The sequence below is a fragment of the Hyla sarda genome, chromosome 5 (genome assembly GCF_029499605.1).
Source record: "Hyla sarda isolate aHylSar1 chromosome 5, aHylSar1.hap1, whole genome shotgun sequence".
Taxonomy (NCBI): domain Eukaryota; kingdom Metazoa; phylum Chordata; class Amphibia; order Anura; family Hylidae; genus Hyla; species Hyla sarda.
The window spans coordinates 198,988,384-199,014,312 of record NC_079193.1 but is presented as its reverse complement, the minus strand read 5'-3'; the positions used below and the strand labels follow the sequence as shown (position 1 = coordinate 199,014,312).

General features: G+C 39.7%; 1 protein-coding gene across 2 annotated transcripts in view; it reads left to right on the top strand.

Annotated features, from left to right (window-relative positions):
* Positions 1–25,929, top strand: part of LOC130273719 (cadherin-10-like) — a 472,310-nt gene that overhangs the window by 426,413 nt on the left and 19,968 nt on the right. For both annotated transcript variants that reach the window (XM_056520963.1, XM_056520964.1), the window contains one exon: positions 3,551–3,672. In XM_056520963.1, coding sequence (XP_056376938.1) covers positions 3,551–3,672 — 122 coding nt within the window. The remainder of the gene's footprint in view (positions 1–3,550; positions 3,673–25,929) is intronic.

The window sequence follows — 25,929 nt, the reverse complement described above, 5'->3', positions numbered from 1 at the left end:
GGTGGTCGCCTGTAATCAGTCCCGGAGCGAACACGCTCCGGGACTGATTACAAACGGGGTGCCACGTGCATGATCCCGGGGGTCCCCAGCGTAGATAGGCATCTTATCCCCTATCCTTTGGATAGGGGAAAAGATGTGTAAGCACCGGAGAACCTCTTTAAAGTGGGACTTATAATATCTACTGCTACATGTATTAAAGAGTACCTGACACCAAACTAAACTTTTAATATACTGTTCCTTATGTAATTATAAGACACTTTGCTAATTACTTCCTTTTAAAATTCTCAACCTTTATATGTTTTTAATGTGATAAGAAAAATGGCCACTAGGTGGCTCTGTTATGTTCCCTGCCACAAGTAAAACAGTTAGTTTGGTCTCCTCCTGGCCTGGCAGAAGTCCAAACTCAGGAAGTGCGTGTGGGGCATGGTGAGGCTCAGCTCTTGCAGGCTTCAGTGATGTCGCGCCTGCTGGGGAATGATCACTTTCTCCTGCTGGGAGCTCATACAATGTGAGCAAGGGGAAAGGTATGATACAGAGTTTGTTAAAGCTCTGAAAACTATTTTGAGGGCAGGAGGGGTGTTAGGAGTAGTTAGGCAATATAATCCAAGTTAGTTTGGAAAATATGGTTTGATGACAGGTACTCTCTGAAGAGATTGTGTAGTTCACCTTACAGGACTCCTAACCATTTTTTTTTTATATTTTTCTACTGTATACAGCTGTGCAGATGTTTGCACCCCTGATCTGATGTTATTCCCTCAGAAACTGATATAACACATCTTGTTTTATCACAACTCATTCATACTTAAGCAATATTCTTTCATGACTTTGTTTACTATTGATACTTTTATGGACAAAGGCCATATCACATAAGCTAGTAAATCTGGATGCTTTGTAAACCATAGAAAAGTATGCATTCAATGTAAAGGTAAGACCCAGAAATGGACAATAATAATGTTCAAGCCACTGCTAAGGCAATTACTGATCTAATAATACCAGCAGCAGATGCTCGCCTGTCCGTTTCTAGCAAACTACTCTTTTCTGAATAGTTTCCTTAAGCCTTAAAATTGTTGATTTCACTGGAGCTATTGCCACTAAAAGAGAATACAAAATTAGGTCAGACCATGGAGACTGTTCTGCCAAACCAAGACTAGTGATCTTCAAAGTGCTTAACTACCACATCAATGTAAAAATAACAACCCTTGAAATTCTTGAAAATAAAACCTGCTTCTGTTTCAAAACTGATTCGAGGCAGTACAAAATGTAGATCTATTTCCACTCTTAAAATATCACTTAAAGGGAATCTGTCAGATGTATTTTCTTCTAAGACACCATTTGATAACTGTTAGTGTATAAAAGCTGATTGTACCTCTTGTGGAGCTAATAGTGGTTGCCAAATATATTACCTGCTTTAATCGGACTAATCAATACCCATATAACATGCTGCAGTGCTTATAAATATGCCACTCCAAAAACACCACAAAAAAAATACAAATAAAATACAAGTATAAAGAATCTTTATTAATTTATCCTAACACAAATATGAATCTATAATAATAAACATTAAAATTTCAGTAGCGCTAGACCCATCTAATAGGTGCCAGAGAAAGGGTGTCTGAATTATAGGATTGTATAATATACATATGGTATCCACAAAAATAAGAGTAAAAATATATAAAATGTAATACAATAGTACATGCCAAATGTAAAAGAAGAAGCAGAATCATAAATCACTAAAGGAGCAAATGAGAGGCAACTAGAAGCATTAAATTGCATGTGACAAAAGCTTCTTCTTAGCCATACTGTACTTCATAGAAGTAAAAAAAGATTTTAAAAAAGTCTGTTGTTGGATCACGCTTAAAAACAACTCTTATGCTTCCTTAATGCTTCACACACCAATGAAACCAGCAAGTTTACATTACAGCTATTTCTAGATTTTGAAAGCCTATTTTAAAATATCAATGTATAAAAGAGTATGTTCACCTTTTTCAGCTATTCTGCTTATTAAAAATGTGTAACTTTGGCAACAGATTTGATTAAAAGTGTCCTACTGGGTGATGTATATCCTACGCAGACCTATATGCAACAGTTTGACCCACATAGGCCTGTACAGGAAGCAAACAGTAAAGGTTATTTAATAAAAGCAATAAAAACTGCCAAGAGCTGATAAAGAAAGTATATCGGAAATTGTAAAACTTTTTAATGTACAATAGGTATAATCTTTCTATGCTGGAGTAAGGATACCCATTTAAACAATAGCCTACAATGTAAATCCTAGTTCTGCAAAGTTCTTCTTCCAGTTTTCCCAATATATCCAGCACAAATTACATTCCTTCAAGAGATCAAAAAACCAAAAGAGCACAACGGAGTCATTTTAATAAAAAGATTATGTGTCAGAAAGACACAAATTTTATTATTTCTACGTAAATAATAAAATTTGTGTTTTTGGACACATAATCTTTTTATAAAAATGACTCCAATATTTTAGATTGGAGCTCATAAATATACGGAGTCATTTTTAGTTTTTTTGATTTTTTCGATTGGAGCTCATAAATATACGGCCCATACTTTGAACTGGGGTATAACTAGATAGTACTATATATATATATATATATATATATATATATATATATATATATATATATATATATATATTGTAACACCATTGATGTATAGTACAACTATTCCCCAGCATTTTGTCCTTTGTGTTCTATTCCTTCAAGAGAGACTATATGTTTTTACTCATTTTTGACATACAGGTTACTCAGGTTACAAGGATGCTACGAAATGTATTTTTAACTTCCTTAGCCTTACATGTACCATGTACAGCCTGAGAAATCACATACAATTTACAATTTTAGGGATTTAGCCAATGATTGGCTCAATCCAGACAGCATTTCACTGGTTAAACCCCTGTGTATCACTTTGGGGCGAACTTACAATAGTTTTATAAAATGGTTACCAAGGGAAAAATAATAATATTGTAACCTAAGAGACCAGTGTAGTAAATGCTAATTGTTATTTTGGACATAATGAGGGACATTTATCAATGTTTGCTTATGTATTCTTTTTTTTAGTAATTTTTTCCTTACCTTTTTTTTGCTTATGTGCGACGTATTTATCAACTGGTTTCAGCCTGTTGATAATTTTCTTTCACGTAAGCAATTTTTCCTTTTTTACTTTGGTAGTAGCTTCTTCTGCTCCATGTTTGAGCTGGAGTAAATTTAGTCAATTTTTAACGCTGTTGCTACTTTTTTTTGCGCAGTTGCAACTGTCGCAGTTAATAAATACCTGACTACCCGTAGTCCATTTTAAAATTATTACTACATAGTAAATTTTAGGAAAACTTGCTTTTCTCGCTTTCCAGTGAAAATGTAGCACAAAAAATTATGTAGTCGCAGTTGCGACAATTTTGAAACAATTATAGTAAAGAAAACCTGACTAAACCCGTTGATAAATGTCCATATAAATGTATATTTCTGGAGTTTACTTTATATGTATAATGTGCAATAATAATAGGCTTGTGCAATAAGTATGTCATTTTCTTTTACAGATAATCCCAAACAAACCACAAGAGCCACTGTTTACATTCTAATCCTGGATGTTAATGACAATGCACCTCAATTTGCAATGTTTTATGACACATTTGTGTGTGAAAATGCCAGACCTGGACAGGTACTGTTTCTTTTTTTCAATATTGTACTCTGTTTAAATGTTATGAACACCAAGGGGGCCTATTATGTTATTGATTGTTAGAGTATGTTCACACTGTCATTGTGCTCCTACCCATTCAGGGTCCGTTTGGCTCTTTTTTTGTTGTTGTGCTGAACAAACCAGTTAAAGCACAACTGACACAGCAGGGTCCCAAAGCATCACATTGACTTGAGTTGGAAAATGAAAAGAAAATCTATGAAAATGTTGCACACAACATTCTAAGCCAGTCTGCAGGATAAAACCAAATAACCCTTTAAGGAGACAAGAAACTTGCTCGGCAATCCAATTGCTAATAAGGAAGATAAACTGTTTCTTAAAGGAAATTGCTTATTAAATGACAATTGAAAAACTATACCATTGTAACCTTAATAGACATCAACACTCTTCAAACAATGTTTATTGGCAGCATTGAAACAAAAATTTAAATGTTGTATGGTGGTACAGTTAGATAAATAATGGGTTTCCTAGTCAACTATGATTGGTAGATAAACTCTCCATGATAAACAAGATAAACAATGTTATGAGAGAGTAGCTCAGATGCAGGCAAGTATATAGCTATGAAGTTGGTCTTAAAGGGGTTATCCACCATAAGGTGATTTTCGTCCGTACCTGGCAGGCAGTAATGGACATGCTTAGGAAGGAATTGTGCTTGTCTTGGGGTTAAATGGCTATGTTGTGAGATTACCTTAATACTGTGGCTAGCTTTTTGTGAACTGGTATTTCCTGTTTCAGTTTTCTTTTTTTGACTACAAATCCCATAATTCCATTTTCCTCCCTTCCACACATCAGCCACCCCACCCATTGAAACATAAATGAGCTGCATCCATTCAAAAGACCTGTGGTTTTCAGTCAGGGTTGCTACAGCTGTTGCATTAGTTGCAGATTGATCTCTCTCCCACTAAGCGATCCCTCCACCCATTGAAGCACACAGGCTCCCTGCCATCAGCTGACTAGTGAGTCAGGTCTCGGCCGCAATGCAACCTGGGAAAAATCTTAGACAACAGTCATTTTGTATGCTGTTAAAAATAAATATTGGGGTGAAAATCACAGAATAATTGTGAGAAAACCGTCACACACAGGTACAGACACTATAGTATGAACCATACTAACTTTTCAGCCCCTGTAGCATAGTCAAATAAAAAAAATTCCTGCAATAACCCTTTAAGGTGTAATAGTTGGCACTCAGGAGGCTTTGATACTGTATTTGCAATGACTGTAATAGTGACAGGGCCTGTATCAGGATTGAGTAGTCGAAGACAGAGGACAGGTGAAAAATGAGGAGCACAGAATATTGGCAGTTAGCATATTATTAGTCATGTTGGTTAGGCCCTGGCTTCTATTACAACATCATCTAGATATGCAGTTGTGGCCTTTTCCCTCTTTCTAACAACTTGAATGTGGCATCTAAGGGTTAAAAAGCTGGGCCAAGCACAATATCTGGCCCTGGCCATTTTGAGCTATAATGTGTCAGTGTCAGCTGTAATATAAATTGCTATTTTGCATATATGTACAGTGGTCCCTCAAGTTACAATATTAATAGGTTCCAGGATGACCATTGTATGTTGAATCCACTGTATGCTGAAACCATAACTCTATGGAAACCTGGTAATTGGTTCTGAAGCCACCAAAATGTCATCCAAAAATAGGAAAAAGTGAGGATTAAAGAAAAATAAGTAGATAACTAATAGAGATAAAGCCAGTCCTTACATATACAAATAAGAAAGATCTGCTGGGAGCTGTGAATCACTGTCTATGTCAGTGTTTCCCAACCAGGGTGCCTGCAGCTTTTGCAAAACTACAACTCCCAGCATGCCCGGACAGCCTTTGGCTATCCGGGCATGCTGGGAGTTGTAGTTTTGCAACAGCTGGAGGCACCCTCATTTGGAAACACTGGTCTAAGTAGAGGACAGGAGCTTCTTCAGGGTTCTGTACAGTACACACAATGTCCTAAAAAAGTAAAATGGAGCCACCCTTACTCTGTGTCCAAAGGAGCAGCTAATCCTGGCATAGGTTAAAAGTAGTACAGAACATGTAATACCTCCCTGTACTGTAGGGGGCCCTACCAGACAGCCATTCAGTGCATGCACTTCAGTAATACAGGGGTTTTAGCAGTAAATACCCATTCTGATTGGTCGGTTCTTCCAGCCATGTTTGGAAGATTCCTTAGCATTGTATGTTGAGTCTGGTTTCAAGTTACAATAGTCCAGAAAAGACCATTGTATGTTGAAACTATTGTGTGTTGAGGCCATTGTAAGTTGAGAGATCACTGCATATGTCCTTTAGTGTCAACTACCTGGTGCCGGCAGTATAAATGTATGCGGGAAATGTAAAAAAAAACAACGCTTCACGGCTCTTATAGCTGCATGTTGTTCTTTGGTTCATAAGTGACAACAACCGGTTTTATATTCACTGATAGTTAAGCGCCTCTGTTGACTTTTAATTTTCAGTACTCTGGGATACAGTTTCACGCTTTGCTTACAGGGAATTTGTCACCAACAGCCATCTTTATGAACAATATGTAATATTTATTATGTATGCATATGCTGTAGTTTGGCCAAACATATTTTATTCATTGGCTTCAGCTGAGTCTGCCCGGTGGCTTTGTGCATGTCAGGGAAGAAGTCAACTTAGGTAATTTTCCAAATAAAGATTCATATGGTAATAACTTCAACAGGCCTCTGGGAGTTGTTCTAAGTGCATTCAATACAACTGGTAAGCATTAGAACCAAGATAAGCCTTTTTATGCTTTAATCTTGTTTTTGTTTTTTTTTTCACATTTTTTTTTTCACTTTTTTTTCAAATCATTAATTTAAACTTCTACTTTCTCCCAGTAGATTGGCTAGGCTAGACGATGTTGAGTTAAAAACCCCTTTAGTAACATGTGTACCTTGATCTGAGCTGAACAGTTAAGCCCATACCCACCAATATATTCTTCTGTCTCAGGAATTGCACAGAGTAGGAGCAAATCCCCATAGCACACCTTTCCTACTCTGGACAGTTCCTGAGACAGACAGAGGTGTCAGCAGAGAGCACTGTTGCCAGATAGAAAAGAACAACTCAACTTCAGCAGCTGTTAAGTACTAGTAGGATTAAGATTTTTTTTATAGAAGTCATTTACAAATCTGTTTAACTTACTTGAGCCAGTTTATTTGAAAACAAAAAAAGTTTTTCACTGAAATACCCCTTTAACCCTTTGGGGACAAGGCCCATTTTAATTTTAAACGGGCACTCTCATAAAAATTTTTTGCTATTGCACTCCTTATGGTAAATACAAAATATTTCTAATATACTTTGGTTAAAAAAAATACGTTTTCTATGTTTTATTTGTGCTTAAAAAAGCTCAAGAGCACATTTTTTCCATCTTATACACAGACTTAGGACCGAAGCCCAAACACAGGAAGTGCAGCCTGGAGTGCTGCATATGACAGCTAAGTGTGAGAGGAGCTATGATTGGATGAGGCTGGACACACACCCCTCAGCACTCCAGGCTGCACTTTCTGTATTTGGACCTCGGTCCTAAGTCTGTGTATAAGATGAGGGAAAATGTGCTCTTGAGCTTTTTTAAGCACAAATAAAACATAGAAAACTTTTTTTTTTTTTAAACAAAGTATATTAGAAATATTGTTTTATTTACCATAAGGAGTGCAATAGCAAAAATTTATTTTAATGAGAGTTACCCTTTTAAGGACCACTGTCACTTTAAGCATTAATCACTCTGGAATGGTTTAACTTATGAATTTGATTCCGAGATTGTGTTTTTCATGACATATTCTACTTTATGATAGTTGTACATTTTTGTTGATACTTGCATAATTTCTTGGTGAAAAATGCAAAATTGTCATGAAAAATTTGAAAACTTAGCATTTTTCTTACTTTGAAGCTCTCTGCTTGTAAAGAAAATGAACATTCTGCATCATAAAGTCAACATGTTTTTACTTTTTGAAGACATTAGAGGGCTTCAAAATTTAGCAGCAATTTTCCAATTTTCACAAAAATTTCTAAATCTGAATTTTTTCAGAACCAGTTCAGTTTTGAAGTGAATTTGAGGGTCTTTATGTCCGAAATACCCCATAATGGACACCATTATGAAAACTGCACCCCTCAAAGTATTCAAAATGACATACAGAAAGTTTGTTCTTTAGGTGTTTCACAGGAATAGCAGCAAAGTGGAGGAGAAAATTCAAGATCTTCATTGTTTACAAACATTTTCTTGTAGACCCATTTTTTTCTTCTTCATTTTTACAAGGGGTAAAAGGAGAAAAAGTCACCAAAATGTGTAACCTAATTTCTTTTGAGTAAGGAAATACCTAATATGTGGATGTAAATTGCTTTGGAAGCGCACTACGGGGCTCAGAGGGGAAGGATCGAGCCCTAACAGCCTTAACACCCCACAGGTGATTGACAAATTTTTGCTAAAGTTGGATGCGAAAATGAAAAAAAATAGATTTTTTTTTTCACTAAAATGCTGGCGTTACCCCAAATGTTTCATTTTCACAAGGGGTTATAGGAAAAAAGCCCCCAAAATTTGTAACCCCATTTCTCTCGAATAAGGAAATACCTCATATGTGGATATAAAGTGTTCTGCGGGCGCACTACAGGATTCAGAAGGGAAAGAGCGACATTGCTGAAATGGATTTTGCTGAAATGGTTTTTGGGGGGCTTGTCGCATTTAGGAAGCCCCCATGGTTCCAGACCAGCAAAAAAAACAAAACAAAAAAAACACATGGCACACTATTCGGGAAAATACATCCCTCAAGGAACTTAACAAGAGGTACAGTGAGCCTTAACAACCCACAGGTGATTGACAAATTTTTGCTAAAGTTGGACATGAAAATTTTAAATTAGATTTTTTTTCACTAAAATGCTTGTGTTACCCCAATTTTTTTTATTTTCACAAGGGGTAATAGGAGTAAAAGCCCCCCCCCCCCCCAAAAAAAAAAAAAAAAAAAAAAAAGGGAAATACCCCATAAGTGGATGGTAAGGGCTCTGCGGGCCCACTACAAGACTTAGAAGAGAAGGAACGCCATTGGGCTATTGGAGAGAGAATTTGTTTGGAATAGAAGTCGGGGGCCAGGTACGTTCACAAAGACCCCATGCTACCAGAACAGTGATTTTGTGGGGCTTTTTTTCCTTTTGCCCCTTGTGAAAAAGAAAAATTTGGGGTAACACCAGCATTTTTGTGAAAAAAAAAAAATAAAAAATTTCACGTCCAACTTCAACGAAAATTTTTCAAACACCTGTGGGATGTTAAGGCTCACTATACCCCTTGTTCCATCCATTCCATGAGGGGTGTAGTCTTTAAAATGGGGTCACATGTCCTTTTTTTTTTTTGCATCTATGTCAGAACCATTGTAAAATCAGCCACCCCTGTGCAAATCACCAATTAGACCTCAATTGTACATGGTGCGCTCTCACTCCTGAGCCCTGTTGTGCGCCCACAGAGCACTTTGTGTCCACATTTAGGGTATTTCCGTACTCGGGAGAAATTGTGTTACAAATTTTCGGAGTCTTTTTTTTCCTTTTACGTCTTGTGAAAATGAAATGTATGGGGCCACTCCAGCATGTTAGTGTAGAAAATTAAAAATGTTTACACTAACCTGCTGGTGTAGACCCCCAACTTTACCTTTTCATATGGGGTAAAAGGAGAAAAAGCCCCCCAAAATTTGTAGCACAATTCTCCTGAGTCCAGAAATACCCCATGTGTGGCCCTTAACTGTTGCCTTGGAATACGATAGGGCTCCGAAGTGAGAGAGGGCCATGCGCATTTGAGGCCTTAATTAGGGATTTTCATAGGGGTAAACCCGGATGTAAGCATTACACTTGCCTTTGCTACCAAAAATAGCCTACGGCAGTGTTTCCCAAACAGTGTGCCTCCAGCTGTTGCAAAACTCCCAGCATGCTTGGACAGTCAGTGGCTATCCAACAATACTGGGAGTTGTTGTTTTGCAACAGCTGGAGGCACCGTTTTGGAAACAGTGCCGTACAAGACAATTTAAGGGGGGAGGGAGGGGCAGTGTATGGATGTGTGTATATGTAGTGTTTTACTCTTTATTTTGTGTTAGTGTTGTGTAGTGTTTTTAGGGTACATTCACACGGACGGGTGTTCACAGCAAGATTCCCACTGGGAGTTTGAGCTGCAGCTGAAAATTTGCCACAGCTCAAACATAAAGCGGGAAACTCACTGTAAACCCCCACCCATGTGAATGTACCCTGTACATTCACATGGCGGGGGGGGGGGGGGGGGGAGGGGGGGCAAACCTCCGGCTATTGCAAAACCACAGCTCCCAGAATGCACTGATAGACAAAGTTGTAGTTATGCAACAGCTGGAGGCACACTGGTTGGGAAACACTGAGTTAGGTAACAGACTACCTCAGTGTTTCTGTACCAGTGTACCTCCAGCTGTTGCAAAACTACAACTCCCAGCATGCATGGTCTGTCAGTGCATGCTGGGAGTTGTAGTTTTGCAACAGCTGTAGGCACATGGGTTGGGAAACACTGAATTAGGAAACAGGCAGTGTTTCCCAACCAGTGTGCCTTCAGTTGTTGCAAACAAGCCGACAGGCATGCTGGGAGTTGTGCTTATGCAACAACTAGAGGAGAACAGTTTGGAGACCATTGTGTAATGGTCTCCAAACTGTGGCCCTCCAGATGTTGCAAAGCTTCAACTCCAAGCAGGCCCCGACTGTCCAGGCATGCTGCGAGTTGTAGTTCTGCAACATCTGAAGGGCACAGTTTGGAGACCACTGCACAGTGATTTACTGCTGCCTCTGACTCAGCCACTGCCACTGCCTCCACTTGCCTGCCCCCGGTCCCCGGTCCCCTGCTGCCTGCGCCTGTCCCCTCTGCCTGCCACCAGTCCCCCCACCACACTGGCCCCCCCGCAGCTGTCACCGCCATCTTCCCCCGCTCTGCCCAGACTTCCAGGGGTGGGAAGAGCGGGGATCTGAACTCTAACCCCCCCCCCCATCCCTGCCCTGCAATTAGCCAGTCAGTCTTGACAGGGGCATTGCAGGGGATAGGAGGAGGTGGCACCCCTCACTCCTATCCTTTAGGATGTATTTTCCAAGCGATTGGCTCACCAGAGACCCGATGAGCCTGGATATGTACCCAGGAATAGTGTTGCTCGCGAGCATGCACCGTACACTATCACGGGGCGCAAGAGCAGGGAGGGTGTTTATGAATATTGATGAGCTGCCCGGCACTCCACCCGGCGAAGATGACGTCAGCATGCCCGGAGCTCGGGTCAGAGCTCCACCCATGCCACAAGGCCCTAATTTACCTATACAGAAAATGACAAATTCCTCTCTTATTCCTCCTGGAAATTATTGAATAAAATGACAACTAGGTGGTACCATGGGGTTAATCTCTAAACAAACTCATACTGTCAGCACTGATTGGACAATATCAATAGGGACACACTTGTAAATTGCAAAGCCCAGTTTTGAAATTTGCACATTGTCCAAAAGACTGACAAAGGAAATGTCACGCCCCCTCCTATAGACTTGCATTGAGGGGGCGAGGTATGATGTCACAGGGGGCAGAGTCGTGATGTCACAATACTCTGGCCCCGTGGCTGCACATTCAGAGCCTCCAGCGCTGTGGAGAGCTCGCAAAGTTGGGTGGTGAATGACAGATTGTGGGGGTCCCCAGCAGCTGGATTTCCACAATCATATGTCTTATCCCCTATCCAAAGAGGGCTGGAGTACCCCTTTAAGTATTCAGACTCTTGGCTATGACATCTTTAAGATGTTTTTGCACTTTGATTGGAGTCACCCGTGGTAAAATCACGTGATTGGACAGAAATAGGAAAGACATAGCCCTGTCTTTATAAAGTCTCACAGTTGACAATGCATATCACAGAAGTAAAACAAGCCATACAAGGGAAATAATTGCCTGTAGAGCTCAGAGAGAGGATTGTGTGGAGGCACAGATGTAATGAAGTGTGCAAAAACATTTTGCTGCACTGAATATTATCAAGAGCACAGTGGCCTCAATAATTCCTAAATGGAAGAAGATTGGAACAACCAGGTCCTTTGTCCTTGATCTGGCCAGCCCAGCAAACTAAGTAATAGGGGTAAAAGTGCCAATGGTCTCTCTCAACTTTTACTTTATGTGCAGATCAGTGAAACTTTTAGATGGTCAACCTTCACAGCACCAATCAAAACAAAAAAAAAAATTCAACTCTCTGGCCTCAGTTCTAAGCATTATGTTTAGAAGAAACCAGGCATTGCTTCTCACTTCCCAATACCATCCCTATAATGAAGCATGGTAGTGGTAGTATCAAGCAGTAGGGGTGTTTTTTTAGCAGCTGGGACAGGGATATTGGTCAGGGTTTAGAAAAAGTTCAGAAATCTTCTTCATGAAAACCTGATTTTGAGTGCTTTGGACCTCACTCAGGCCTTCCAACAAGACTATAACCCTAAGCACACAGCCAAGACAACACAGGAGTGGCGTTGGGAAACCTTTGTGAATGTCCTTGAGAGTCCCAGCTAGAGTATTGAATAGAACCCAATGGAACATCTTTGGAGAGGCCTGAAAACGACTGTCCTCTGACTGCTCTCATCCAACCTGACAAAGCTTGAGAGGATCTGCATAGGGTAAAGGGTCTGATATATCAAATAATTCTAACATTCTGCTTTTACTTTGTCATTATGAGGTATTGCTTCAGAATAATGGGGGGATATTGATTTTTTATTTTTTTTTAATAGTAGCACAAGACAACAACACAACAAAATGTGAAAAAAGTGAAGGGGTCTGAAGACTTTCTGAATTCATTAATTGAATGGCAGCAGTTACACAATTTACATGGCCATAGCCTGACGAGGGTTCTTTTGGGCCAAAATTAAATATTGTTAAAGTTTTAGACTTTAATTTACAACAGGATAAAACATTGAAGGGGTACTCCAGTGGAAACCTTTTTTTTTTTTTTTTAATCAACTGGTGCCAGAAAGTTAAACAGATTTGTGAATGACTTCAATCAAAAAATCTTAATCCTTCCAGTACTTATTAGCTACTGAATACTAGAGAGGAAATTATTTTCTTTTTGGAACACAGAGCATTTTAACCTCTTCAGGATGCAGGGCATATGCATACACCCTGCATCCTGAGTCCTTAAGGACGTAGGGCATACAGGTATGTCCGTGAAAATTCCGGTCCCCTCCGCTAGCAGGTTGGGGACAGGACCGGGATGTCTGCTGAACAGTATTAGCAATGAAATGATTGCTATAAATAGTCCCCTATGGGGACTATTAAAGTGTAAAAAAAAAAGTAAAAAAAATGTAAAATAAAAAAGTTAAAAAAAATTCGAAAAATCCCCTCCCCCAATAAAAAAGTAAAACGTCCTTTTTTCCCATTTTACCCCCAAAAATAATTAACAAAAATAATTAACACACATATTTGGTATTGCCACATGCGTAAAAGTCTGAACTATTAAAATACAGTGTTAATTATCCCGTACGGTGAATGGCGTAAATGTAAAAAAATAAAAAAAAAAGTCAAAAATTTCTGCTTCTTTGTCAAATTTTATTCCAAAAAATAAATTATAAAAAATGTATAAAAGGTAAAATCTTAGCAAAAGTGGTACTGATAAAAACTACAGATCATGGCGCAAGAAATGAGCCCTCATATCGCCCCATATACGGAAAAATGAGAAAGTTATAGGTGGTCAAAATAGGACTATTTCAAACATACTAATTTTGTTAAAATTGTTTGAGATTTTTTTTAAGCGGTACAATTATAGAAAACCATATAACATGGGTATCATTTTAATCATGTTGACCCACAGAATAAAGAAAACATGTCATTTTTTCCGGAAAGTGTACAGCGTAAAAACAAAACCTTCCAAAATTTGCCAAATTGCGGTTTTCTTTTCAATTTTCTCTCTTAAATAATATTTGTTTGGTTGCGCCGTACATTTTATGGTAAAATAAGTGATGTCATTACAAAGTAAAATTGGTGACAAGCCCTCATATGGGTCTGTGGATGGAAATATAAGAGAGTTATGATTTTTAGAAGGCGAGGAGGAAAAAAACGAAAATGCTAAAATAAAATTAGTCTGGTCCTCAAGGCCAAAATGGGCCTGGTCCTTAAGGGGTTAAATAGACCATGATTTCTACATGCTCCAGCATTGATGTGGGTTGAAAGCATGATCATCTTCCTACTTATATTGACCTATGGACAGGAAACCTTATTATTTATGCCTAATGCCACATGTTAACTACAGCAATTATGAATACTGTATTATCAAGCATAACTCCAGCCACAAAATTGTTAGAAAAGTTACATTGACAAGCATTCTTATGTAAGTCATATTACATTTGATAATCAGATCACTAGAGCCATTAGTGTAATTGTTATGTATTAGAACTTGACAAAATTCTTTTGACAGGTACTTCAAGGTTCTACTAAATACATGCAGAGATCATAAGACAAAACATGTAATTTTACAAGACATCTTGCTAGTTACATTTAAACAACCAGACTTTATTACATAATACAACAGAATGATGTATACTTTATTACAAAGGAGAGGTCGGAATTGGAGTGTGTGGGCGTTTTTGGTTAATCATTAATTGTTAGATTGTATTATTCATGCTGATGTAGAACAAAAATGATCATCTTTCTGTATATTAACCACCTTGTATGTAGGACGCGGGTCAAGTCGACAGAAGGTTGCATAGATATGAGAACCCTTAGCTGGCTGGCCCCCAGACCATTTCCCCCATGATTTTTTTTTTGTATAAAATCCCAGTCCCAGTCATTCTCTGCTTTCTGTTCTAGCACTACCTTTCTGCATCCTTTCATTGGGGTTGAGTTGTGTTGTTCGGCAAGTACCGTTCATGTCACTGTAGGTTGTTATCCTGGACTGTGACATTTCTAATTATATCCTACATTGATGCCCTGATTTATCAATCAGCCTGAAACCCTAATTGTCTAGTTATTCCCATAACAACCAATAACAGCTCAACTTTCATCTCCTATCAAGCTCTTGTAAAGTGAAAGTTGAGCTGTGATTGGTTACTATGGGGAAAACCAAACAATTAGGGTTTCAGGCTGATTGATAAATCCGGGCCGATGTCTTTGTTCATACCTTGCTGCTGAAGATAATATAGGTTGGCCTTTTCAAATTTTACCTTTGTTGCTATGTAACACAGTGTTTGTTTTTGAGGTTATTAAGTTTTGCTGGTAAACCTAGCCAGGCCTATAGTCTAGTGTGTCAATGTAGTCATCTCTTGTTTAATTCTACCTGGTTCTTGTAGTGCTTTTTTGTTTTCTTTGTGTTCCTAATCTGTCCTGGTTCTACTGTGATGTAAAAAGTAAATGTAATTAGCTCCCCTTCTATTCAGCAAACACCAGTTATTCCATCTTCATAGTACAACAAGAATATGGCTAATCAATAGTTAATTGTTAATAGAAATGAATAATGTTTTATTCCAAATGCTTTTTAAACATCCAAAATGAAAATCAGCTTCCATTTCTGCAATGTGTAGTAAGCAAATCACCCTAAATACAGAAGCTGACCCATACATATTGGACCCATAGATCATTTCTCCATGTCCCAGAGATAGACCCCAGTGGTTTGGTAACATTGATTTTGCTTTCTTTTCTCATAACTTGATGTTTAAGTCAACATGAGTTCCCCCCCTCCCCCCCCCAAAAAAAAGGAAAATGCATTGTTTTATTGGGCTTTCTTAGGGGTATTATGGGCAAAAACATTTTATCCCCTAATAAGATGTCTGATCGCGGGGGGGTGGGGGGAGGGGGGCGCTGCTGAGACCCACCCCCCGCCCCCGTGATCTCCCTGAATCTCCAGTTTCGGCAACCTCCGGGTTTCTGGACGCCACTCCCCCTCCCTTAGACATGAATAGAGGGGGCGTGGAGTGACGTCACATCCCCAGTCCCGGAAACCTGGAGGTTTCCAGAACTGGAGATTCAGCACCCGCATTTTTCTAATTCCTCAACTCCAATTACTTACATTTTTCATTTAAAATTCATATACACTATAGGTAAAGGAAAAAATAATAATAAAGGAAATAAGACATAAATTGAAAACATTTGAGCACAGCCGTGTTTTATTGCTATAGTCATTACCTGTCGGCTTCTATCGCAGTAAGAGCATTGAAAAATCCCATTAAATCTTGAAAAGTGTCTGTCAAGAAGTTATCTTTAAAAGGAAATGAAATTGAATTTTTCACAGCAGCATTTTTTTTTTTTTTACTCTTCCTGGAACAGAAAATCAGCAGACACTATTTTATTTAAAGTTTAGGTTACTAAAGTTGATTTGTTTATAGGGTTGGAAAAGAACTATTGATGCAAACTAGCTTTCTAGCCTCCTGATACCGGTAAAAACATTTTTAATGCATAACAGCTGTCTACTTACTGAAGACTGCACAGTATATGCAAAAAAATCATATAATTCTTTTTTATTTATTTTTTGCCAAAAAACAGCTCACTTTTTTCTTTGTAGGTATCAGCAGTTCTAGGCTAATTTTCCTATGAGAGTTCAATTTTATAGTACTTGTTTTACTGAGATGCAATAAGTGATGCTGCCATAAGCAATTTCCCTATCGGATTAGAGGATTTGGATAAGAATGAACAAACTGTTTAACAAATGTGTAGATATTTTTACTGACACTTAGCCAGGCATAGATATATAGAAATGAGAGGATCAAGTTATTTAACCACTTAAGAACAATTTTTTTTTAATTTTTCCTCCTCCCTTTCTCAAAATCGTAATGTTTTCCATTTTCCACCTACAGATCCATATAAGGGATTGTTCTTTGTGCAAGCAAATGTACCTTGTAATGACATCAATCATTTGACCACAAAATCTCTCCTGAAACAAAAAAAATTATATTATTTGTGGGGCAAAAATGGAAAAAAAAATTTGGGGGCTTCCGTTTCTATGCAGTGTAATTTTCGGTAACAACTAATATACATTCTATTTATTATGTAGATCCAAACGATTAAAATGATACCCAATTTGTATGGGTTTTGTTTTATTTTCATACCTTAAAAAAAAATGATAACTTGTTGTATGAAAAGGAGTATGCTTAAAATAGTCCTCTTCTGACCCCTATAACTTTTTTATTTTTCCATATACAAGGCCATATGATGGCTTATTTTTTTGCACCAAAATCTATAGTTTTTATCGGTCCCATTTTTGTTGTAATGAGACTTTTTGATAGTTTTTTATGAATTTTTTATGATATATGAAGTGACCAAAAATATGCAATTCTGCCATTAACCCCTTCATGACCCAGCCCATTTTCACCTTCAGGACCTGGGCATTTTTTTTTAAATCTGACCACTGTCACTTTAAACATTAATAACTTTGGAATGCTTTTACTTATCATTCTGATTCCGAGATAGTTTTTTCGTGACATATTCTACTTTATGTTATTGGTAAAATTTCACTGATATTTGTATCCTTTCTTGGTAAAAAATCTAAAAATTCCATGAAAATTTTGAAAATTTAGCATTTTTCTAACTTTGAAAGTCTCTGCTTGAAAGGAAAATGGATATTCCAAATAAATTACATATTGATTCACATATACAATATGTCTACTTTGTGTTTGCATAAAAAAATTGACAAGTTTTTACTTTTGGAGGGCACCAGAGGACTTCAAAGTTCCGCAGCAATTTTCCAATTTTTCTCAAGATTTTCAAAATCATAATTTTTCAGGGCCCAGTTCAGGTTGGAAGTGGATTTTAAGGGTCTTCATATTAGAAATACCCCATAAATTACCCCATTATAAAAACTGCACCCCCCAAAGTATTCAAAATGACATTCAGTAAGTGTTTTAACCCTTTAGGTGTTTCACAGGAATAGCAGCAAAGTGAAGGAGAAAATTCTAAATCTTCATTTTTTACACTCGCATTTTCTTGTAGACCCAATTTTTGAATTTTTACAAGGGGTAAAAGGAGAGAAATCACCCTAAAATTTGTAACCCAACTTCTCTCGAGTAAGGAAATACCTCATATGCGTATGTAAAGGGTTCGGCGGGCGCAGTAGAGGGCTCAGAAGGGAAGGAGAGACAATGGGATTTTGGAGAGTGAGTTTTTCTGAAAGGGTGTTTGGGGGGCATGTCCCATTTAGGAAGCCCCTATGGTGCCAGAACAGTGGACCCCCCCCCCACATGTGACCCCATTTTGGAAACTATACCCCTCATGGAATTTAATAGGGGGTGCAGTGAGCATTTACACCCCACTGGCGTTTGACAGATATTTGAAACAGTGGACTGTGCAAATTAAAAAATTTATTTTTCATTTTCACAGACCACTGTTCCAAAACTCTGTCATACGCCAGTGGGGTGTAAATGCTCACTGCACCCCTTATTAAATTCCGTGAGGGGTGTAGTTTCCAAAATGGGGTCACATATGGATATTTATTGTTTTGCGTTTGTCAGAACTGCTGTAACAATCAGCCACCCCTGTGCAAATCGCCTCAAATGTACATGGCGCACTCTCCCTTCTGGGCCTTGTTGTGCGCCCCCAGAGCACTTTGCGCCCACATATGGGGTATCTCCGTAGTCGGGAGAAATTGCGTTACAAATTTTGGTGGTCTTTTTTCCCTTTTACCTCTTGTGAAAATGAAAAGTATAGGGCAACACTAGCATGTCAGTGTAAAAAATTTATTTTTTTACACTAACATGCTGGTGTAGACCCCAACTTCACCTTTTCATAAGGGGTTAAAGAAGAAAAAGCCCCCCAAAATTTGTAAGGCAATTTCTCCCGAGTACGGCGATATCCCATATGTGTCCCAAAACTGTTGCCCTGAAATACGACAGGGCTCCAAAGTGAGAGAGCGCCATGCGCATTTGAGGCCTGAATTAGGGATTTGCATAGGGGTGGACATAGGGGTATTCTATGCCAATGATTCCCAAACAGGGTGCATCCAGCTGTTGCAAAACTCCCAGCATGCCTGGACAGTCAATGGCTGTCCGGCAATACTGGGAGTTATTATTTTGCAACAGCTGGAGGCTCCATTTTGGAAACAGTAGCGTACCAGACGTTTTTCATTTTTTGGGGGGAGGGGGGCTGTGTAGGGGTATGTGTATATGTAGTGTTTTTTACTTTTTATTTTAGGTTAGTGTTAGTGTAGTGTTTTTAGGGTACAGTCACATGGGCAGAGGTTCACAGCAAGTTTGCCGCTGGAAGTTTGAGCTGCAGCGCAAAATTTGCGCCATCTCAAACTTGCAGCACTCACTGTAAACCTCCGCCCATGTGAGTGTACCCTGTACATTCACATTGGGGGGAGGGGGCAAACATCCAGCTGTTGCAAACTCGGAGCATGCCCTTTGGCTGTCCGTGCATGCTGGGAGTTGTAGTTTTGCAACAGCTGGAGGAACACTGGTTTGGAAACACTAAGTTAAGTAATAAACTTTCAAGTGTTTTGCAACCAAACTTAGTGTTTCCAAACCAGTGTGCCTCCAGCTGTTGCAAAACTACAACTCCCAGCATGCATGGTCTGTCAGTGCATGCTGGGAGTTATAGTTTTGCAACAATTGCAACAGCTGGAGGCACTGAGGTAGGAAACGGACAATGTTTCCCAACTAGTGTGCCTCCAGTTGTTGCAAAACTACAACTCCCAGCATGCCCAGACTGCCCAGGCATGCTGGAAGTTGTAGTTCGGCAATATCTGAAGGATCAGATGTTGCCGAACTACAACTTCCAGCATGCTTGGGCAGTCTGGGCATGCTGGGAGTTGTAGTTTTGCAACATCTGGAGGTCCACAGTTTGGAGACAACTGTATAATGGTCTCCAATCTGTGCTCTTCCAGATGTTAGAGAACTACAACTCCCAGCATGCCTGGACAGACCGAGCATGCTGAGATTTGTAGTTTTGTAACATCTGGAAGAGCACAGATTGGAGACCATTATACAGTGGTCTCCAAACTGTGGGCCTCCAGATGTTGCAAAACTACAACTCCCAACATGCCCAGAAAGCCAAAGGCTGTCTGGGCATGCTGGGAGTTGCAGTTTTGAAACTCTCAGAGGCAGCAGTGAGATCGCTTTACGGCGATCTCACTGCTGCCAATGTAGATGCCGCCCTGCTGCTGCAAACTCACCTCCGGGACGCAGCGCCGCCGGGACCTCCTGGAGGACGCCGCTCACGCCGGGACCGCTCGGGACACCGCATGGCCGGGTAAGTGACGCCGGGGGACGGGTCAGGGACACTCAGCAGAGCGGTGTGTGTCCCGATCCCCGTGATCGGAACTCACACACCGCGCTACTAAGTATTTTCATAGCGAAACGCTGCTATCAGCTAGTCAGATTTGACCAGCTGATAGCAGCGATCACTGGGGGGGGTGGGGGATGAAACCCCCTGTGGTCACACGGTAAGATGGCTGGCTATCAGTGATAGCCACCATCTTTCCGGGCGCTGCGGGATGCCGCGAGTAGCGGCAGTAATGTTCATGACGTACCTGTATGTCATGGGTCGGGAACACCATGCCACCCGTGACGTATAGGTATGTCATAGGTCGGGAAGGGGTTAATGTTATATTTATATAGTTCGGACATGTATGCATGCGTTGACATCCCATACGTTTATGTTTATTTTTGCTTACATTATTTTATTTTTAAAAAGTAGAAAAAGGGGGGTGAGTCAAACTTTCATTAGGGAAGGTTAATTCACATTTAGTAACTTTTTCCCCCCACTTTTTCCACTTTTTTTTAGTCCCCAGAGAGGACTTTTACATGCATTCAATGGATTGCATACACTGTTCAATGCTATGCCATTGCTCCACCTTGCCATGACTGACTGGAGTCTCATAGCAACAATTGGATGGAAGATGCAACAATCAACTCTTATTGCAGTGTCTAAAAGGTTAATGATGGACATCAGACAGATTGGCAATGCTGATAGCATCCGGGACCCACCGATCATGAAGCGGTCAGGAGCTGAGCGTGCATCATAAAACGGGAGGGAGTAATGGACGTAAATATACGTTCTTTGTCCTTAAGGGGTTAAAACATAAAAAAGCTGGATAACTTTTGTGTGTATATATATATATATATATATATATTTATATATATATATATATATATATATATATATATATATATTTATATATATATATATATATATATATATATAAATGAAAAAAAATGCAGCACATCCAATAATACTACCACGGGTGCCCAGCGTCCAAGGCCCGATCCTGGCCTTTCTAGACAGTCCACAGAAATCAATGGCGCAGCACTCCAACAAAGTTCCAATCAGCAAGTGAATTTATTCAAAGCATGTCTCCAGTAGCAACGTTTCAGCTCTACACTAGAGCTTTTTTCAAGCATAGTGACAATCAATACTTCAGGGGTATATATACCCAAAACAGGTGACCTCATTTATCAAACAATAAATTTACTAATACAGTGCAAAAAGATTAAAAATCACAATGAAAAATTACAATATTGACCCAAAACAGTGCATAAATAAGAGTACCGATAGGTACAGGCATAGTGAATATATTAAAATCATTAAGATGTACATAAAAAGGCTTGAAAATTAATGCTCAAGTATAATTAATTCATTAATTTTATACAAATCAGCTGTAATCATATTAAATCATAGAGGAAAACTCACGCGCTCTGTAGCTGTAATGGTGCCGACTGTTTGTAAATAAAACTCTGTGCGCATGCGTTAGATGGATGCAATCATGTGAGTAATCACATGACTAGCGCTCACCTGACTCATTGCCTAGGATACCCTCCGATGCCAACAGAGCGCCGGCGACGTCACGGTCCTCCGTCAGCATAGCAATGCGCATGACGGGTAACCAAGACAACGCAGACGCCCGGAGTATACCGGAAGGATCGCAGGCAATATAAATAATATAATATAGAGTATAGTGGCAAAAAATATGTAAAAAATTTTTTTTTATAGACCATATATATAAAAAACCCATGAGTGCTCCAAAAAAATACAAAGGAAAGAATGTGAGTGGGAGTGTCTGTATAATACACCTAAGTGTAGGGAGCTATAACACTGCAAAAAAAAAGTGAAAAAAAAGTTAACAAAGGTCATTTAACCCCTTCCCTATTAAAAGTTTGAATCACCCCCCTTTTCCCATAAAAAGAAAAACTGTGTAAATAAAAATAAAAATAAACATACGTGGTATCGCCGCATGCGAAACTGTCCGAACTATAAAAATATATTGTTAATTAAATTGCACGGTCAATGGCGTGCGCAAAAAAAAATTACAAAGTCCAAAATAATGTATTTTTGGTCACTTTTTATATCATGAAAAAAGGAATAAAAAGCGATCCAAAAGTCCGATCAATACAAAAATGGTACCCATAAAAACTTCAGAACACGGCACAAAAAGTGAGTCCTCATACCGGCCCGTATGCGGAAAAATAAAAAAAGTTATAGGGGTTAGATGATGAGAATTTTTAACATGTACATTTTCCGGCATGTAGTTATGATTTTTTCCCGAAGTACGACAATATCCAACCTATATAAGTAGGGTATCATTTTAACTATATGGACCTACAGAATAAAGAGAAGGTGTTATTTTTACCGATAAATGCACTGAGTAGAGACGGAAGCACCCAAAAAATAGAAAATTGAATTTTTTCTTCAATTTTGTCGCACAATGATTTTTTTTCCCGTTTTGCTGTGCATTGTTTGGTAAAATGACTAATGTCACTGCAAAGTAGAATTGGTGGTGCAAAAAATAAGCCATCATATGGATTTTTACGTGCAAAATTGAAAGCGTTATGATTTTTAGAAGGTGATGAGGAAAAAATGAAAATGCAAAAACGGAAAAACGCTGAGTCCTTAAGGGATTAAGCATCAATAATTCTGGGATGCTTTTACTTTTCATTTTGATCCCGAGATAGTTTTTTCATGACATATTCTACTTTATGTTAGTGGTAAATTTTCGATACTTGCATCCTTTCTTGGTGAAAAATTCTAAAATTTTAAGAAAAAATAGAAAAGTTTGCATTTTTCCAACTTTGAAGCTCTCTGCTTGTCAATAAAATAGACATTCCAAATGCTCATAAAATTGGCATGTTTTTACTCTTGGAAGACATCAGAGGGCTTAAAAATTCAGCAGCAATTTTCTAATTTTTCACAAAATTTTCTAAATCGGAATTTTTCAGGGATCAGTTCAGTTTTGAAGTGGATTTGAAGAGCCCTCATATAAGAAATGCTGCATCAATGACCCCACTATAGAAACTGAACCCCTAAAAGTATTCAAAATGACATTCAGAAAGTTTGTTAACCCTTTAGGTGTTTCACAGGAATAGCAGCAAGTGAAGGAGAAAATTCAAAATCTTATTTTTTTTCACTCGCATGTTCTTGTAGACCCAGTTTTTTATTTTTTACAAGGGGTAATAGGAGAAAAAGCCCCCAAAATGTGTAGCCCAATTTCTCTCGAGTAAGGGAATACCTCATATGTGTATGTGAAGTGTTCAGCAAGTGCAGAAGAGAGCTCAGAAGAGAAGGAGCGACAATGGGATTTTGGAGAGTGAATTTTGCTGAAATGGTTTTTGGGGACTATGTCGCATTTAGGAAGCCCCTATTGTGCCAGAACAGCAAAAAAAAAAAAAAACACGTCATACTATTTTGGAAACTAAACCCCTCAAGGCACGTAACAAGGGGTCCAGTTTTTTCCCAAATTTACCATTTTTATAAAGGGTAGTGGGAGAAAATACCCCCCCAAATGTGTAACCCCATCTCTTATGAGTATGGAAATATCCCATGTGTTGACGTCAAGTGCTCTGTTGACGCACTACAATGCTCAGAAGAGGAGGAGCGCCATTGAGCTATTGGAGAGAGAATTTGTTTGGAATGGAAGTCAGGGGCCATGTGTGTTTACAAAGTCCCTCATGGTGCCAGAACAGTGGACCCCTCACATGACCCCATTTTGGAAACTGCACCCCTCACAAAATGTAATAAGGGGTGCATTGAGCATTTACACCCCACTCGCATTTGACAGATCTTTGGAACAGTGGGCTGTACAAATGAATAATTACATTTTTCATTTTCACGGACCACTGTTCCAAAAATCTGTCAGACACCTATGGGGTGTAAATGCTCACTGCACCCCTTATTACATTACATATTTATTCCCATTTTCTCATCCAACTTTAACAAAAATGTGTCAAACACCTGTGGGGTGTTGAGGCTCACTATACCCCTTGTTATGTTCTGTGAGGGGTGTAGTTTCCAAAATGGGGTCACATGTGGTTATTTATGTTTTTGCATTTATGTCAGAACCACTGTAAAATCAGCCACCCCTGTGCAAATCACCAATTTAGGCCTCAAATGTACATGGTGCGCTCTCACTCCTGAACCTTGTGTCTGTAGAGCATTTTACCCCCACATATGGGGTATTTCCGTACTCAGGAGAAATTGCGTACACATTTTGGGGGTCTTTTTTTTTTCTTTTACGTCTTTTGAAAATAAAAAGTATGGGGCAACACCAGGATGTTAGTGTAAAAAAAAAATATATAAATTTACACTAACAGGCTGGTGTAGACCCCAACTTTTTCTTTTCATAGGGGGTAAAAGGAGAAAAAGCCCCCCAAAATTTGTAGTGCAATTGCTCCCAAGTATGGAAATACCCCATATGTGGCCCTAAACTGTTTCTTTGAAACATGACAGGGCTCCGAAGTGAGAGAGTGCCATGCGCATTTGAGGACTAAATTAGGGATTGCATAGGGGTGGACATAGGGGTATTCTACGCCAATGATTCCCAAACAGGGTGCCTCCAGCTGTTGCTAAACTCCCAACATGCCTAGGCAGTCAGTGGCTGTCCGGAAATTAGTTGTTGCTTTGCAACAGCTGGAGGGTCTGTTTTGGAAACTTCCTTACTATGCCTTTTCATTTTTATTGGGCGGGACAATGTAAGGGGGTGTTTATGTAGTGTTTTACCCTTTATTATTTGTTAGTGTAATGCAGTGTTTTTAGGGTACATTCACAATGACGGGGGTTAACGGAGAGTATGCCGCTAGGAGTTTGCACTGCGGTGGAAAATTTGCTGCAGATCAAACTTGAAGCAGGAAACTCACTGTAAACCCGCCCGTGTGAATGTACCCTGTACATTCACATGGTGGGGGGGGGGGGGGGCAAACCTCCAGCTGTTGCAACACTTCAACTCCCAGCATGCACTGACAGACCGTGCATGCTGAGAGTTTTACTTTTGCAACAGCTGGAGGCACACTGGTTGGAAAACCTTCAGTAAGGTTCTGTTACCTAACTTAGTATTTTCCAACCAGTGTGCCTACCGCTTTTGGAAAACTAGTAGATGTAGTTATGCAACAGCTGGAGGTACACAATTACAACTTCTAGCATGCCGAGACAGCTGTTTGCTGTTTGGGTATGCTGGGAGTTGTAGTTTTGCAAGATCTAGAGGGCCACAGTTTAGAGACCACTGCACAGTGATCTCCAAACTGTAGCCCTCCAGCTGTTGCAAAACTGCAAATTCCAGCATGCCCAAACAGCAAACAGCTCTCTGGGCATGCTGGGAGTTGTAGTTTTGCAACATCTGGAGGGCTACAGTTTAGAGACCACTGTATAGTGGTCTCAAAACTGTAGCCCTCCAAATGTTGCTAGGCAACAACTCACCGGCTTCCGTAGGATCGCCGCACCAGGGAGCCACATCAGGGAGCGGCATCAATCCGCCAATCACCGGCACCTGTCATCATTGGTTCCCCCATTCTGCCTGGACTACTGTGGGTGGGTAGAACGGGGGAACTGAACTTTAACTCCCGGCCCCTGATCTGCTATTGATCGGTCACTTCTGACCGACCAATGGCAGGGATAAAAGGGGTGGCACCCCTGCCACCTCACTTCTATCCCTTCAGGGGGATTGTGGGTGTCTTGGAAAACCCCAATCCCTCTTATTTTCCGGGTCACCCAGAATCGCCTCAAATCGCCGGTGTGATCGCCGACATGAGGGGGGTCTGGGCATTGGCAAGGGATGCCTGTTGATAGATATCAGCAGTCATCCCGGTCTGTTCGCCGCCTGGCGCGTGGCGGGGACCGAAATTCCCGCAGGCGTACAGGTACGCCCTTGGTCCTTAAGCACCAGGGCGTCAGGGCGTACCTGTATGCCGGTGGTCCCTAAGTGGTTAAAGGGTAAACGGCCGCCATGCCCCCTTCCATAGACATGGATTGAAGGGACATGGCCCCCGTAACCCGCATTCCGTGATCTAAACAAAATGTTCCAAATGCTTGGGTAGTGGAGTACCCCTTTAAGGCCA